The sequence below is a fragment of the Coffea arabica genome, chromosome 2c, assembly GCF_036785885.1.
Source record: "Coffea arabica cultivar ET-39 chromosome 2c, Coffea Arabica ET-39 HiFi, whole genome shotgun sequence".
In the NCBI taxonomy this organism is placed as follows: Eukaryota; Viridiplantae; Streptophyta; class Magnoliopsida; order Gentianales; family Rubiaceae; genus Coffea; species Coffea arabica.
The window spans coordinates 4,038,171-4,054,404 of NC_092312.1; the positions used below are offsets into that span (position 1 = coordinate 4,038,171).

General features: G+C 35.3%; 2 protein-coding genes across 2 annotated transcripts; both read right to left on the reverse strand.

The window, feature by feature from the left end:
* Nucleotides 1-3,409: 3,409 nt before the first annotated feature.
* On the reverse strand, nucleotides 3,410-5,496 carry LOC140035807 (pectinesterase 1-like). The gene is made up of 4 exons (XM_072077205.1): nucleotides 4,982-5,496; nucleotides 4,670-4,876; nucleotides 4,311-4,552; nucleotides 3,410-4,127 (listed from the first exon to the last, which is right to left on the reverse strand). The coding sequence occupies exons 1-4, from the start codon at nucleotides 5,456-5,458 to the stop codon at nucleotides 3,959-3,961; spliced, it is 1,095 nt and encodes a 364-aa protein (XP_071933306.1). The 5' UTR covers nucleotides 5,459-5,496; the 3' UTR covers nucleotides 3,410-3,958.
* A 7,465-nt stretch (nucleotides 5,497-12,961) lies between these two features.
* On the reverse strand, nucleotides 12,962-15,065 carry LOC113721099 (pectinesterase 1-like). The gene is made up of 4 exons (XM_027245525.2): nucleotides 14,489-15,065; nucleotides 14,177-14,383; nucleotides 13,818-14,059; nucleotides 12,962-13,636 (listed from the first exon to the last, which is right to left on the reverse strand). Exons 1-4 carry the CDS (start codon nucleotides 14,972-14,974, stop codon nucleotides 13,468-13,470), a joined length of 1,104 nt encoding a protein of 367 aa, XP_027101326.1. The 5' UTR covers nucleotides 14,975-15,065; the 3' UTR covers nucleotides 12,962-13,467.
* Nucleotides 15,066-16,234: the final 1,169 nt, after the last annotated feature.

Here is a 16,234-nt window from a genome sequence, read left to right on the forward strand (position 1 = left end):
AAATGTACAAATCTCTCCCATCTGCTGACACTTCGAAGTCAGGGCACAAAAATGGGTTGCAGCACCGTCTGTGGAGAATGTGCACGGGAAAGTAGTTGGGAGGAGCGCAGCAAGACATCAGAAAAGTGATGCCGAGCACCACATTTTTGTTAATATTATATGGCATTTACTTATTTTAGATTTTCTGTGAAGGCCTAGGTGTACTGGAATTTATAGAGTATGTCTGTCTCTGAAGGTAGTGGTTCTAAATCAATTCTTGTAGGTTTTGGCCCACATGAAATTGAAAATGATTAAAAAATTATAATACAACAAAATTTTATTATTTTATAAGGTTATGTGAAAGGTCAAAATATTTTTCATAGTATTTTAAAGTATATAAATACAAAAAAAAATTTTAATTATAAATATAATCATGTATTATACAAGTATATTATGAGTAATTACTAACTAAGGTACTAAGTTTTAATTATTAATAAAACATTTTATTGTTATTTCAAATAAACTTCCTAGTATTGCTTTGGTATAAGTTTTTTTAAGCAAAATAGTATATTTGTGCCATAAATTAGTCAGTTTTGGTCATTAATCAAATTTATTATGTTATAAGTAAGAATTATTATTTATGTATAAAAACTTACTATTACTTGAAGTAAACTTACTTTCTCAAAAGTATGTTTGGGATATAAAATAATAATTTATCTCTTTAAAAAGTAAGTTTAATATTTATTCTAATTTACCTTTTAAAACACACAAGTTACTAATTATTATGATTAACTTACTATTTAAATGAGAAACTTACTTCCTTACTTTTAGGCATTATCCTATTTAGGTCAATGGGCCGGGTTTTATCCAGATCCAACCCAGACCCAATATATTTGGGTAGGATTTGGATTTAATTTCTTAAATCCAGACCCTACCCAGATCCAGACCCTGTGAGAGAGCCGTGACTCTAGGTAGGGTTTGGATTTCTAGAATCTATATTCAAATTTAGATTTATACCAGACCTTACCCAAACCCATATTTATTTAATTAAATAATATATATTAGTAAATTTATAAAATAATATAATATTTTATGACTATTGGATCAAATACAGTAAGATTTTATGGCATTAGAATCTGCATTTAGTATTGGCGGTTGGGTGATTGATGAGAGTTGTGCCTAATTGCTTTTAGATATGGTTGAAATATTAGTGATTGCTGATAATTGGATTGAATAAAAAAAATGAGTAAGTGTTTATAAATTCTCTTATTTTGTTATTTATTTGCTATCGATTCTTAGTCAAATGACTTTTATCTCATTTACTATTTTAGTGCTGGATTGCGAGACAAATAAGAAAAAGAGGTATAAATTTACATTTTTTTTAATAAGACTAAATATTTATATATGTTATGGTTGTTTTCTTTTTTTAAAAACTAGTCCTAGTTATCATTATAATTGATACAAACTTTTTCGAGAAAAGGAGAAAAGGTAAAGGCAAACAAATAAAATATTGGATGTGAATGCAGTTGAATCTTTGAAAATATATAGAAGTAGTCTATAATAATTCTTTTTTTGAATTCACAATATTGCATTTAATTTGTTGAATGTTAATTTTATTATTTGAAAACAAAAATTGGATGGTATTTATATTATTTATGAACTCTATGTATTTTAAATACATTTTTACTTTAGTATGTTCAGAAAATACCCATAGATGCCCATTGGATACCCAAATTCATAAGGGTTTGGGTATGAACTTACTTTTTTGGACCCAAAGTATGGATCTGGGTTTGAGTATAACTAAATTAAATGGATCTGGGTCTGGATCAAAGGGATCAAACCCAAATCTTACCCATTGACATGCCTGGGTAGATAGGTCTAATTGGTAATTAAATGGTCGCTAAAAATATAATAACCTATTATATCAGGTAAAAACTATTTAGTTACCATAATGATAGTTACTACAGTATTTTCCTCTACTTGCAGCAAATGGCAAATTTAGTCTGAGAAAATCAGCAAATTTGACCTATACTCGAACCAAATGGCAGTTCACAAGAAGAAAGCCGTGACACAGGTGCAAGGTAATGTAGTAGTGGAATCGTAAATGCATCAACATTTTATTTGTCACCTTTTCATAGTAAGGAGGAAATTCAATGCATCTATTAAAAAAGAAACATAGAATACAAATCAACTTGGTAAACGCTTCAAAAAAATTTTCAAATTTTAACAAAAGCAAGAGACCTTCACACAATGCACCTTCATGTGCTTCACCATGCAAGGTAGCACGCGTCACAACTGTCTGATTAATGTATCAGCACGTGTTACCTTCATGTGCTTCACCCTGAAATCACTTGCTTATATCTGCAGATACCTCTAACTCATGAGTATGCTTTAATTATCCCTGATTGCAGGTTCCTGGCATCTATTCCGCTGAAAGTCATACTTAGACATGTTTACTGAGAAATAAATTAGTGTGCTGACAGATTGACGAAATTGGGTACTCAACAAAATATGAATTTTGTGTGTTATGATAGTGTCCCTCATGCTTTGAAGAATCCAGTAGATGCAGATATTAAAGGAATTTGCTTCTCTCGTTTTGTACTTATAATTTAAGTTTTTTCAATAAATAATCCCTTTTATTACCAAAAAAAATTATGCAAAAAAGTTAACTAATGTTGGCATAAAATTACATGAGGGACACATTTTCAAATCTCCTGTAAATTCCAAGGAGAAGAAAAAACTGAGCTTACCGTCAGAAAAGGAAAAGCACGGTCTTTCATTCACTGTTTTTCATTTTCTACCTAATTGGAGGAAAGGGGAGGGACTAGAAAAGAGTAAATACAGGCCTTCCATATGTATTTAAAAATTCAACAGGCACAGCAAAAGCAAATAACAAAGCAAGTACTAATTTGTTGTCTAATTGATGGAAGTATTATAAGTAATTGTTTGTGAAACTGTTAACTATTACAAGTTACTGTTTGTTAAAACTGCGGTGTGTTTGGTTGATGCAAGGGACTACAACATTGACCTTGTATACATTTTACTGAGCAAACCAACATTTGTTACAACAATTTGCACTAGAAGTATCACTCCCACTAAAAACTCCAAATTGGACATTCTCTCTCTTATTTTTTTGTGTTTCCTTGTTTGTGTTTGTGTTTTCTGTTTCAGTGATAAGTTGCTTATTGATGTACACTAATCCTATGACAGTGCAGATTAATTTTTAACAACGTCTTCTTTTTTTTTTTGTTAACTAAAGAACCTGTAACAGCTATCCGAGAATGCGTATCGGATAAACCACTTTAAAAACGTCTTTACCTAGTGATTGGGAGAGTAACACGAAAAGATTTTCCTTCCATCACCAAAAAAAAAGAAAAGAAAAGAAAAGAGTAATAGTAGGATCACACACACGTTAAAAGCTATATACACATACAAAAATTCACAGTGTACTTGATATTGAGTATTTATAAGACAGGGATTACACTCCTCTGCATTACCTCTTCCCTCCAATTTCTCCGAGGGAGGGATGAGTATACCTAAAATTCAAGAACAAAGAAAGAGAATGACCAAGTAATATTTTTTTTTTTAAGACGACAACTATTGTATAACCTATCTATTCTAAACTACAGGGACGGAGAGCTTAAAGAGACTATATTTAGGACTAGCAGACACACAGACCTTAGCCTAAAGAGGCTGTATTTGGAGCTAGCAGACACACAGACCTTACTAAACCAAGAGAGCGTTTTGGCATAACTCCTGAGGATTTGAACCTTCACATACAACCCAAGGAAGGACTTAAAATCCTCTTTGGTTTAACTTTATAGTTTACAACAACTCTAACTTTATAGTTTTCGTAAGCATTTCTAAATGTAAAAATTATGGTGCGCTCCAAATATTTATTTCGGGAATACGGATGAACAAGTTGCATGAAGAAAATGGCAAAAAGAATAAGCCATTTGTTTTCCAGAGCTAAGAAGCCTTAAGCTGGAACTTGGGTGGGAGGAAGCAGCCACTTAGAAGCCTCGATGAATCCAAGAGTCAGAAAGGGTTTAACTTCTGCTTCAGTAAGCTTCTTGGTGAATGCAGCCCGGCTACTGCTTGTGTCTGAACCTGGTCCGGTGGAACTGAATTCTCCGAACAATACCGTCCTGCAATACACCATTGCCACCATTAGACAAATACCCAAGAAAACTAAAACAAGAAAAGGAATAACTTGTCAGTAACTCTCAGCCAATACACACACACACACACACACACACAAAAGAAGCTGTCTTGATAAATCTTGAAAACCGAGTTCGCTGGCGTGTAGATTAAATATGAATAAAACTTACTTCTCAGTCTCCGGATGGAAGTTATTAGACCAGCCTGCGGGGATTACCGCGTCGCTCATATCGGTGTAGGCAAACACGACCTTGCCATAAGGCATCCAAGTTCTGCCCAAGTAAGCAGTGCGACCTGTGCCAGTGACTTTGCAGTGGACAAATGAGTATCCTGTGTCTTCAGCATCGGTGTGCCTCGCCTGTGCGGTGATCCATGCCTGTCGGTCGCCTGGGATAACATGCAACTCAACATTCTGCAATATGAATCACATTCAAGATTTCATCCACAGCTTGTTCGCATTCTTCAAGAAAATGATCAGAAAAGAAGTAAAAGATGATGAATTGATCTTCTATTTTTACTAATATTTTACCAGGTAGATGGATTTTCCGTTGCCAAAAATGAAATCTACGGTGCCTTCGATGTAGCAATCCTTGAACAAGTGCTTTCCTTTGTCGTCGCAAAGGGTGTCTTGAAAACCAAGGAATTTGCAGTTGTAAAAGGAAGCCTTATCCCCTCCAATTCTCACAGCCAACGCCTGGGCTCCCTTAACGTCGCCGTTTGGCCTTGGTGCTGAGTTCTAGAGCAATTCGAAGCAACCCAAGATGTGATCGATCAGAAACAAGACCTTCAAGGAAAAAGAAACAAGAACAACGCGTGCTGGCTATATATGTAGTTCGCTTACCGCAAGAATGAGGTTAGCGGCGTTGAAGTAATCAGATTCAACAATCAAGGTGGCACTTTCCACGGTTCCATACTTGGCCGCTGTACCACCAAACACTAGAGTAGGCATATGGTTTGGATCTCCAATTATTGTGATGAATGGCTTGTTACGTTCAATCTTGATTTTCTCTGTATAGTTTCCAGGGCCTAGTGAAATGATGACGCGGTTGGTATTGTCATTTGGGATGCTATTGATGGCATCGGCTATAGTCTTGAACTCACCGCTTCCGTCGCTCTTGAGCTTGATGATTCTGGGATTGGCTTCTGCAGCGACTAGTGCCGGGTCCAAAGTGTCTTTCCGGGATGCCAAAAGTTGCACATTTTGCTCAAACCAGCTATTCAATTGAGCCTTATCAGCGGGGGCAGGTACGGTGTCATCTGAAAGAATAAGAGGAATGAAGAGAAGGGTTGAAAAAAGGATTGCTTTGTTCAAGGCCATGTCACCAATTTTGGTTTGTTTTTGACTTGCTAATTATGCTTTCTTGGAAGCCAGCAAGTGGCGAAGGTAAATGGAGGAAACCGGGCTGTTCTTATAGAGCGCGACGTGAAACCAGAGACACAGATGAACATGCGCCAGAGAGAAGTCATCGGAAAAGATTGTGGTTGTGTTTTTTTGTGGCTTAGAATCAATTTTTGTAATGACATGATGGCGCCTTTTATGAATTTGGAAAAATGCCAACCGTATTTTTTTGAGAAAAAAATTAATTTAGTTTCCGTTATTTTTCCACGTACACTAATTCTTGCGGTAAGCAGCTTTTCGTAGTGCTTTAGGTAGTTTGCCAGTAACAGTATCTTTCTCATTATTCGAGAAAGTCTTCATGCTATGCGTTTGCATTACATATCCTCAGCCCTTCTTTAGCAAGGCTCTAGAATGATTCAAAGACGTTATACACAGAAATCTATTTCCTGCCTGGCCAGATGAAATGTCAAGAAATTAACCATCTTCAAATTTTTAACACTTATCTCAACCTAGTTAAAAGTTGATGACTAATTAGTTGATCAATATTGTGAAAATCAAATGTCTCTCGGTGACAGTGTTGACATTATTTAATATCTTAGATATTTCTTCAGTCTACTTCAACTCTGGCAGGTATAAAAAGCAAATAAATATTAAGGTATCAAACTGGAAATTACTAAGTTTGGGCAAATATCTGACACTCTGCAAGCTATGTCTGCCTTGAGAGTCTTTTCCGCTTCCATTTCTGTTGGTCCTAACCTATGTTGTTTTCCTTTTACCTTTGGTGTGAGCTTGTTTGTAAATGGTAGTTGACAAGTATCTTTAGATTTTGGGATTGTCTATTTTCCTACTGTTTATGGAAAGACGGTAGTGTTTCTTCAAACTATTTGAATATTTATTGACTTGTTTCTGATTAGTTGGGAGGCTTTCTTCTTGTATCTTTCAACGACTGATCCAGGTCTCCAATTGTTTTCGTTTGAGTGTCTATGAGATTATTTCATGAGAACGTAATACTGCATTATCTTAGGTAGGTTACAAGTTCACTACCAATATGGAAAACAACTTCGTTTTTATGACCATCAGTTGCTTGTATCCGCCAAGAGATTAATAGTCGAGCTTGTGCTGCATTTCTTTTTGGACCTTCAGCTGGTATGGTAAACTTCGCTGCATGTCTAATGCAGTCTTATGCATATTCACTAATAAAGTTGTGCTACATGTAGATGGATTGCACATTATCATGAACATGAAACTCTTGCAACTGAATGAAGAGGAAAAGCTGTCAAAAGAGGAACAAGAGATGGCTTGGGACGTATTCAGGAGAACTTTTTTATGGGAGAAAGTGCAACCAGTTTGACCTGATGCATCTGCAATTGATCAGCAAGAGAAAGAGGAATGAATTACAAATTTGCACATGAGCAGCAGACAGTACCTCGAGGAAACTGCATTTGATGAAAAACCAGCACGCAGAAACACAGTTCCCTCTGCTCCTGAAATCAATCTTGAAGCCACACCTTCACGCGCAAGAAACCGGATGATTACGAGAAAATGTACAAATCTCTCCCATCTGCTGACACTTCGAAGTCAGGGCACAAAAATGGGTTGCAGCTGTTGGTTTTTTGGGGCATGAACTAAGAAACAACACCTTAGTGTTGCAAAAAACCTTATAAGAGACTTGTGTTGAAGGTGGAAAATGAGCTTATTGTTCTATATTCATCAACTAACTATTTATAGTGATTACATGAAACGAACTAGCAAAATATCCAACTAACAATTATCTTAAAAATCTCAACAAAATATAATCTCCTTCTACTAGCAAATCTTATCTAAAATATCTGTTAACAAACCAACATGATCTTTTGTTAACAAATATCCTTATTTTTCTAATAACTAATTTTTGATATCAAACTCAATTTGATAAAATCTGTAGGAAAAGCTGACATATCTCAACACTCCTCCTTGCCACTTTTGTTGCAGATTTTTAATTTTTTTCTCAAATCTTTGAACCTTGTTTTGGATAAGGCTTTCATAAAAATGTCTGCAATCTGGTCTTCAGTGTTGCAATGTTTCTTGAGACAACCTTCAAAACCAATATCAAATTTTCTGATGTATTCAAATGATTTCTTTGCAACTTGAAAGTGAAACTTCCATACGCAATGGATGAACCTGAAAAAGAAATTCGCAATACAAAAAAAGATTGCTATGAGAGACATAAAACAATCATTCAAATTTTTGTATGGCCTTTCATCAGCTTTGTCACTACCATCATCCTTGGGTAACTTTTCATGAATTTTCACAATGTAGCCTCCTTCAATTGTCTCATCAATGATCTCCTCCTGAATTTTAGCATCATCTAAATTTTTTGGTTCATAATACTGCACCTTAGAATTGTCAATTTCTGACAAATTCAAAGCAAAATTTTTGCCTCTCATTTTCACTGAGAAAAGTTCATTCCCAACTGGATCATGTATAACACAAGTCCTGTTTTTGAAGATGACAGAATAATTTTTCTCCAATAACTGTCCAACACTTAATAGATTTTGATTAATTACAGGCACATACAAAACATCAGAAATAATTTTGGTACCTGAACCATAATCAATAACAACACTACCTTTGCCTTTCACCTCAATATAATCTCCATTTCCAATTCTGACTTTGGAGATTTGCGATTTATCAAGTTTCCTAAATATAGATTCATCATAAACCATGTGATGAGTGCAACTACTGTCTATTACCCAAGTTTCAGTACTGAAATTATTGCTTGCAAAACAAGTGGCTACGAAAAGTTGCTCCTCATCTTGTTTATCAACCATCTGAGCATGATGTTCTCTTTTTCCTTTATTTTTGCAAACTCTCTCCATATGTCCCATTTGCTTACAAAACCTACATTGAACGTCAGGTCTAAACCAACAATATATTGAAAAATGTGAGGTTTCCTTACAGTGTGGACACGGAGGATTTCTGCCATTTTTCTTCTCATCTTTGCTAAATTTTTTTTGATCATTTCTCTCACCTTGTCGAATTTGATCCTCATTTGTTGCTTGAAAAGCACCTTCAATGACTTCTTCAGTTCTTATGGCTCGTCTTTGTTCTTGTGCCTCTAAAGCATTGATCAATTCTGACAAGGTCATCTGAGATAGATCCCTTGAATCTTCAAGAGAGGAAATCTTGGCTTCAAACCTTTCTGGTAAACTAATCAAGACTTTCTCCACAACTCTGCTATCTGGAAGTTGTTCTCCAATTAATCTGATTTTGTTCACAACAATTAAGAGTCTGTCAAAGTACTCTTTAATGTTTTCTTTGTCTTTCATCCTTAGGAGTTCAAATTCTCTCCTAAGGTTCAAAACTTGCATCTGTTTTGTTCTGTCATTGCCTTGAAAAGTCACTTTGAGAGTATCCCAAGCTTCTTTTGCAGTTTCACAAGTCATAATTTTTGTGAATACTGCATCGGAAACTGCTGAATGAATGCAAGTCATGGCTTTTGATCTCCTTTTGACTGCATCCCTATGGGCTCTCATCTCTGCAATAGTTGGATCTTCTGACAATTCAGGAACAGGATCTGTCTCTACTACATCCCAAAGATCATTAGCATCCAAATAGGACTTCATTTTGACAGCCCAGATTTGGTAGTTTTCACCAGTGAAATTTGGACGATTGGACAAGAAGTTGTTTCCTGGCATTTTGATGTTGAAGGCTTAAGTGTATAATTTTATAGTGAAACGGGTTTCTCACCAAGTTCACTCACTCTCAAAAACAAAACTCAGGCCCTTAAGATATAGGCTCTTGATACCACTTTGTTGATTTTTTGGGGCATGAACTAAGAAATAACACCTTAGTGTTGCAAAAAACCTTATAAGAGACTTGTGTTGAAGGTGAAAAATGAGCTTATTGTTCTATATTCATCAACTCATTATTTATAGTGATTACATGAAACAAACTAGCAAAATATCCAACTAACAATTATCCTAGAAATCTCAACAAAATATAATCTCCTTCTACTAGCAAATCTTATCTAAAATATCTGTTAACAAACCAACATGATCTTTTGTTAACAAATATCCTTATTTTTCTAATAACTAATTTTTGATATCAAACTTAATTTGATAAAATCTGTAGGAAAAACTGGCATATCTCAACAGCAGCACCGTGTGCGGAGAATGTGCACGGGAAAGTAGTTGGGAGGAGCGCAGCAAGACATCAGAAAAGTGATGCCGAACACCACATTTTTGTTAATATTATATGGCATTTTCTTATTTCAGATTTTCTGTAAAGGCCTAGGTGTACTGGAATTTATAGAGTATGTCTGTCTCTGAAGGTAGTGGTTCTAAATCAATTCTTGTAGGTTTTGGCCCACATGAAATTGAAAATGATTAAAAAATTATAATACAACAAAATTTTATTATTTTATAAGATTATGTGAAAGGTCAAAATATTTTTCATAGTATTTTAAAGTACATAAATACAAAAAAAAAATTTAATTATAAATATAATCATGTATTATACAAATATATTATGAGTAATTACTAACTAAGGTACGAAGTTTTAATTATTAATAAAACATTTTATTGTTATTTCAAATAAACTTCCTAGTATTGCTTTGGTATAAGTTTTTTTAAGCAAAATAGTACATTTGTGCCATAAATTAGTCAGTTTTGGTCATTAATCAAATTTATTATGTTATAAGTAAGAATTATTATTTATGTATAAAAACTTACTATTACTTGAACTAAATTTACTCTCTCAAAAGTATGTTTGGGATATAAAATAATAATTTATCTCTTTAAAAAGTAAGTTTAATATTTATTCTAATTTACCTTTTAAAACACACAAGTTTCTAATTATTATGATTAACATACTATTTAAATGAGAAACTTACTTCCTTACTTTTAGGCATTATCCTATTTAGGTCAATGGGTCGGGTTTTATCCAGATCCAACCCAGACCCAATATATTTGGGTAGGATTTGGATTTAATTTCTTAAATCCAGACTCTACCCAAATCCAGACCCTGTGAGAGAGTCGTGACTCTAGGTAGGGTTTGGATTTCTAGAATCTATATTCAAATTTAGATTCATACCAGACCTTATCCAAACACATATTTATTTAATTAAATAATATGTATTAGTAAATTTATAAAATAATATAATATTTTATGACTATTGGATCAAATACAGTAAGTTATGGCATTAGAATCTGCATTTAGTATTGGCGGTTGGGTGATTGATGAGAATCGTGCCTAATTGCTTTTAGATATGGTTGAAATATTAGTGATTACTGATGATTGGATTGAATAAAAAAAATGAGTAAGTGTTTATAAATTCTCTTATTCTGTTATTTATTTGCTATCGATTCTTAGTCAAATGACTTTTATCTCATTTACTATTTTAGTGCTGGATTGCGAGACAAATAAGAAAAAGAGGTATAAATTTACATTTTTTTTAATAAGACTAAATATTTATATATGTTATGGTTGTTTTCTTTTTTAAAAAACTAGTCCTAGTTATCATTATAATTGATACAAACTTTTTCGAGAAAAGGAGAAAAGGTAAAGGCAAACAAATAAAATATTGGATGTGAATGCAGTTGAATCTTTGAAAATATATAGAAGTAGTCTATAATAATTCTTTTTTTGAATTCACAATATTGCATTTAACTTGTTGAATGTTAATTTTATTATTTGAAAACAAAAATTGGATGGTATTTATATTATTTATGAACTCTATGTATTTTAAATACATTTTTACTTTAGTATGTTCAGAAAATACCCATAGATGCCCATTGGATACCCAAATCCATAAGGGTTTGGGTATGAACTTACTTTTTAAACCCAAAAGAGTATGGATCTGGGTTCGAGTATAACTAAATTAAATGGATCTGGATCTGGATCAAAGGGATCAAACTCAGATCTTACCCATTGACATGCCTGGGTAGATAGGTCTAACTGGTAATTAAATGGTCGCTAAAAATATAATAACCTGTTATATCAAGTAAAAACTATTTAGTTACCATAACGATATTTACTACAATATTTTCCTATACTTGCAGCAAATGGCAAATTTAGTCTGAGAAAATCAGCAATTTTGACCTATACTCGAACCAAATGGCAGTTCACAAGAAGAAAGCCGTGACACAGGTGCAAGGTAATGTAGTAGTGGAATCGTAAATGCATCAACATTTTATTTGTCACCTTTTCATAGTAAGGAGGAAATTCAATGCATCTATTAAAAAAGAAACATAGAATACAAATCAACTTGGTAAACGCTTCAAAAAAATTTTCAAATTTTAACAAAAGCAAGAGACCTTCACACAATGCACCTTCATGTGCTTCACCATGCAAGGTAGCACGCGTCACAACTATCTGATTAATGTATCAGCACGTGTTACCTTCATGTGCTTCACCCTGAAATCACTTGCTTATATCTGCAGATACCTCTAACTCATGAGTATGCTTTAATTATCCCTGATTGCAGGTTCCTGGCATCTATTCCGCTGAAAGTCATACTTAGACATGTTTACTGAGAAATAAATTAGTGTGCTGACAGATTGATGAAATTGGGTACTCAACAAAATATGAATTTTGTGTGTTATGACAGTGTCCCTCATGCTTTGAAGAATCCAGTAGATGCAGATATTAAAGGAATTTGCTTCCCTCGTTTGTACCTATAATTTAAGTTTTTTCAATATATAATCCCTTTTATTACCAAAAAAAATTATGCAAAAAAGTTAACTAATGTTGGCATAAAATTACACAAGGGACACATTTTCAAATCTCCTGTAAATTCCAAGGAGAAGAAAAAACAGAGCTTACCGTCAGAAAAGGAAAAGCACGGCCTTTCATTCACTGTTTTTCATTTTCTACCTAATTGGAGGAAAGGGGAGGGACTAGAAAAGAGTAAATACAGGCCTTCCATATGTATTTAAAAATTCAACAGGCACAGCAAAAGCAAATAACAAAGCAAGTACTAATTTGTTGTCTAATTGATGGAAGTATTATAAGTAATTGTTTGTGAAACTGTTAACTATTACAAGTTACTGTTTGTTAAAACTGCGGTGTGTTTGGTTGATGCAAGGGACTACAACATTGACCTTGTATACATTTTACCGAGCAAACCAACATTTGTTACAACAATTTGCACTAGAAGTATCACTCCCACTAAAAACTCCAAATTGGACATTCTCTCTCTTATTTTTTTGTGTTTCCTTGTTTGTGTTTGTGTTTTCTGTTTCAGTGATAAGTTGCTTATTGATGTACACTAATCCTATGACAGTGCAGATTAATTTTTAACAACGTCTTCTTTTTTTTTTGTTAACTAAAGAACCTGTAACCGCTATCCGAGAATGCGTATCGGATAAACCACTTTAAAAACGTCTTTACCTAGTGATTGGGAGAGTAACACGAAAAGATTTTCCTTCCATCACCAAAAAAAAGAAAAGAAAAGAAAAGAGTAATAGTAGGATCACACACACGTTAAAAGCTACATACACATACAAAAATTCACAGTGTACTTGATATTGAGTATTTATAAGACAGGGATTACACTCCTCTGCATTACCTCTTCCCTCCAATTTCTCCTAGGGAGGGATGAGTATACCTAAAATTCAAGAACAAAGAAAGAGAATGACCAAGTAATTTTTTTTTTTTTTAAGACGACAACTATTGTATAACCTATCTATTCTAAACTACAGGGACGGAGAGCCTAAAGAGGCTGTGTTTGGGGCTAGCAGACACACAGACCTTACTAAATCAAGAGAGCGTTTTGGCATAACTCCCGAGGATTGGAACCTTCACATACAACCCAAGGAAGGACTTAAAATCCTCTCTGGTTTAACTTTATAGTTTACAACGCCTCTAACTTTATAGTTTTCGTAAGCATTTCTAAATGTAAAATTTATGGTGCGCTCCAAATATTTATTTCGGGAATACGGATGAACAAGTTGCATGAAGAAAATGGCAAAAAGAATAAGCCATTTGTTTTCCAGAGCTAAGAAGCCTTAAGCTGGAACTTGGGTGGGAGGAAGCAGCCACTTAGAAGCCTCGATGAATCCAAGAGTCAGAAAGGGTTTAACTTCTGCTTCAGTAAGCTTCTTGGTGAATGCAGCCCGGCTACTGCTTGTGTCTGAACCTGGTCCGGTGGAACTGAATTCTCCGAACAATACCGTCCTGCAATACACCATTGCCACCATTAGACAAATACCCAAGAAAACTAAAACAAGAAAAGGAATAACTTTTCAGTAACTCTCAGCCAATACACACACACACACACACACACAAAAGAAGCTGTCTTGATAAATCTTGAAAACCGAGTTCGCTGGCGTGTAGATTAAATATGAATACAACTTACTTCTCAGTCTCCGGATGGAAGTTATTAGACCAGCCTGCGGGGATTACCGCGTCGCTCATATCGGTGTAGGCAAACACGACCTTGCCATAAGGCATCCAAGTTCTGCCCAAGTAAGCAGTGCGACCTGTGCCAGTGACTTTGCAGTGGACAAATGAGTATCCTGTGTCTTCAGCATCGGTGTGCCTCGCCTGTGCGGTGATCCATGCCTGTCGGTCGCCCGGGATAACATGCAACTCAACATTCTGCAATATGAATCACATTCAAGATTTCATCCACAGCTTGTTCGCATTCTTCAAGAAAATGATCAGAAAAGAAGTAAAAGATGATGAATTGATCTTCTATTTTTACTAATATTTTACCAAGTAGATGGATTTTCCGTTGCCAAAAATGAAATCTACGGTGCCTTCGATGTAGCAATCCTTGAACAAGTGCTTTCCTTTGTCGTCGCAAAGGGTGTCTTGAAAACCAAGGAATTTGCAGTTGTAAAAGGAAGCCTTATCCCCTCCAATTCTCACAGCCAACGCCTGGGCTCCCTTCACGTCGCCGTTTGGCCTTGGTGCTGAGTTCTAGAGCAATTCGAAGCAACCCAAGATGTGATCGATCAGAAACAAGACCTTCAAGGAAAAAGAAACAAGAACAACGCGTGCTGGCTATATATGTAGTTCGCTTACCGCAAGAATGAGGTTAGCGGCGTTGAAGTAATCAGATTCAACAATCAAGGTGGCACTTTCCACGGTTCCATACTTGGCCGCTGTACCACCAAACACTAGAGTAGGCATATGGTTTGGATCTCCAATTATTGTGATGAATGGCTTGTTACGTTCAATCTTGATTTTCTCTGTATAGTTTCCGGGGCCAAGTGAAATGATGACGCGGTTGGTATTGTCATTTGGGATGCTATTGATGGCATCGGCTATAGTCTTGAACTCACCGCTTCCGTCGCTCTTGAGCTTGATGATTCTGGGATTGGCTTCTGCAGCGACTAGTGCCGGGTCCAAAGTGTCTTTCCGGGATGCCAAAGGTTGCACATTTTGCTCAAACCAGCTATTCAATTGAGCCTTATCAGCGGGGGCAGGTACGGTGTCATCTGAAAGAACAAGAGGAATGAAGAGAAGGGTTGAAAAAAGGATTGCTTTGTTCAAGGCCATGTCACCCATTTTGGTTTGTTTTTGACTTGCTAATTATGCTTTCTCAGCAAGTGGCGAAGGTAAATGCGAGGAAACCAGGCTGTTCTTATAGAGCGCGACGTGAAACCAGAGACACAGATGAACATGCGCCAGAGAGAAGTCATCGGGAAAGATTGTGGTTGTGTTTTTTGTGGCTTAGAATCATTTTTTGTAATGGCAAGATGGCTCCTTTTATGATTATGGAAAAATGCCAACCGTATTTTTTTGAGAAAAAAATTAATTTAGTTTCCGTTAGTTTTCTACGTATGCTGACTCCTGCGGTAAGGGGTCATCTAGCAGCCCGGGCAACATGTTCTCCCGGCCATTCCATCCTCAAGTGCATATGTTTATTATGTCTTCGACCGTATACACAAACGCTTGGGGCTGAAAATTTTCATATATTTGGATATATTTTCAAGCATGCATTTCATGTTGAAAAATTGGTATATCAAGCGCAATATTTTCTTCGCTATTCAAGTGAAATAATAACGAATGAGTGTCAAATGAATCTGGTAATATGGATTATGAAAACCAGATAGTTTCCTTGGTTGCATTTGGATTGAGAAATTTGACAAAATATTTAAAATTTTCACAAATCCCTGTAATTATTTAGATCATTTAGATAGTATTTCAATGTGTAAAACACAATTTATTATAGCGTTTAAAATATATTTTAATAATTGATGGATTATAAAACGCAACATCTTTAAAATAATCTAAACAACTAGAACGATTTGAATGGATTTTGAATACTTATAAATCTTTGTTCACTTACTGAATAGGAATTTGATTTGACCGTCGTCGGCGTTTCACATTATTCCCACCAGTACACCACACCCTTAATCCTTTCTCTTATGTCGTTGAAAGTAAGCTTAAATGTTACTACTAGTTTTCTGAAAAAACCCCACCAGTCCGCCACCTCCTTCACCTTTCCTTTCCACGAGAAAATCTCATAACTCAAAAGTTGTTCTAGTTTTCTGAAAATCAGCGCATGGGCGTCTTTTTTGGTGTTATGAATCTGCCTCAGACCCAATCGGAGATAGGACGTGCCCGTTGCAAGCCTATATGCCTTAGAGCCTTCACATTTGATTACTCCTGACTGTTGGCCGTATATAGGAGTACAGCATTTACCAGCAAGGGGGGATCTGAGAATTGCCCGCTTTTGACTTTTCTCACGCCATGGCTATTGCCCCGTAGCTAAGTTAAGTTTGGTCGTTCAATGAAGTTCAAGGAGACGTGAGAAAATTCTGT

What these genes read in the sequence shown, in the direction of transcription:
- LOC140035807 (XM_072077205.1), bottom strand. Translation starts at nt 5,458, where the DNA reads ATGGCCTTGAACAAAGCAATCCTTTTTTCAACCCTTCTCTTCATTCCT. An exon ending in CCGCTAACCTCATTCTTGCG is followed by an intron (nt 4,877 to 4,981) that starts GTAAGCGAACTA and finishes GAATTGCTCTAG; the next exon opens with AACTCAGCACCAAGGCCAAA. An exon ending in TTCCATCCGGAGACTGAGAA is followed by an intron (nt 4,128 to 4,310) that starts GTAAGTTTTATT and finishes GGTGTATTGCAG; the next exon opens with GACGGTATTGTTCGGAGAAT.
- LOC113721099 (XM_027245525.2), bottom strand. Translation starts at nt 14,974, where the DNA reads ATGGGTGACATGGCCTTGAACAAAGCAATCCTTTTTTCAACCCTTCTC. An exon ending in CCGCTAACCTCATTCTTGCG is followed by an intron (nt 14,384 to 14,488) that starts GTAAGCGAACTA and finishes GAATTGCTCTAG; the next exon opens with AACTCAGCACCAAGGCCAAA. An exon ending in ACGGAAAATCCATCTACTTG is followed by an intron (nt 14,060 to 14,176) that starts GTAAAATATTAG and finishes TTCATATTGCAG; the next exon opens with AATGTTGAGTTGCATGTTAT.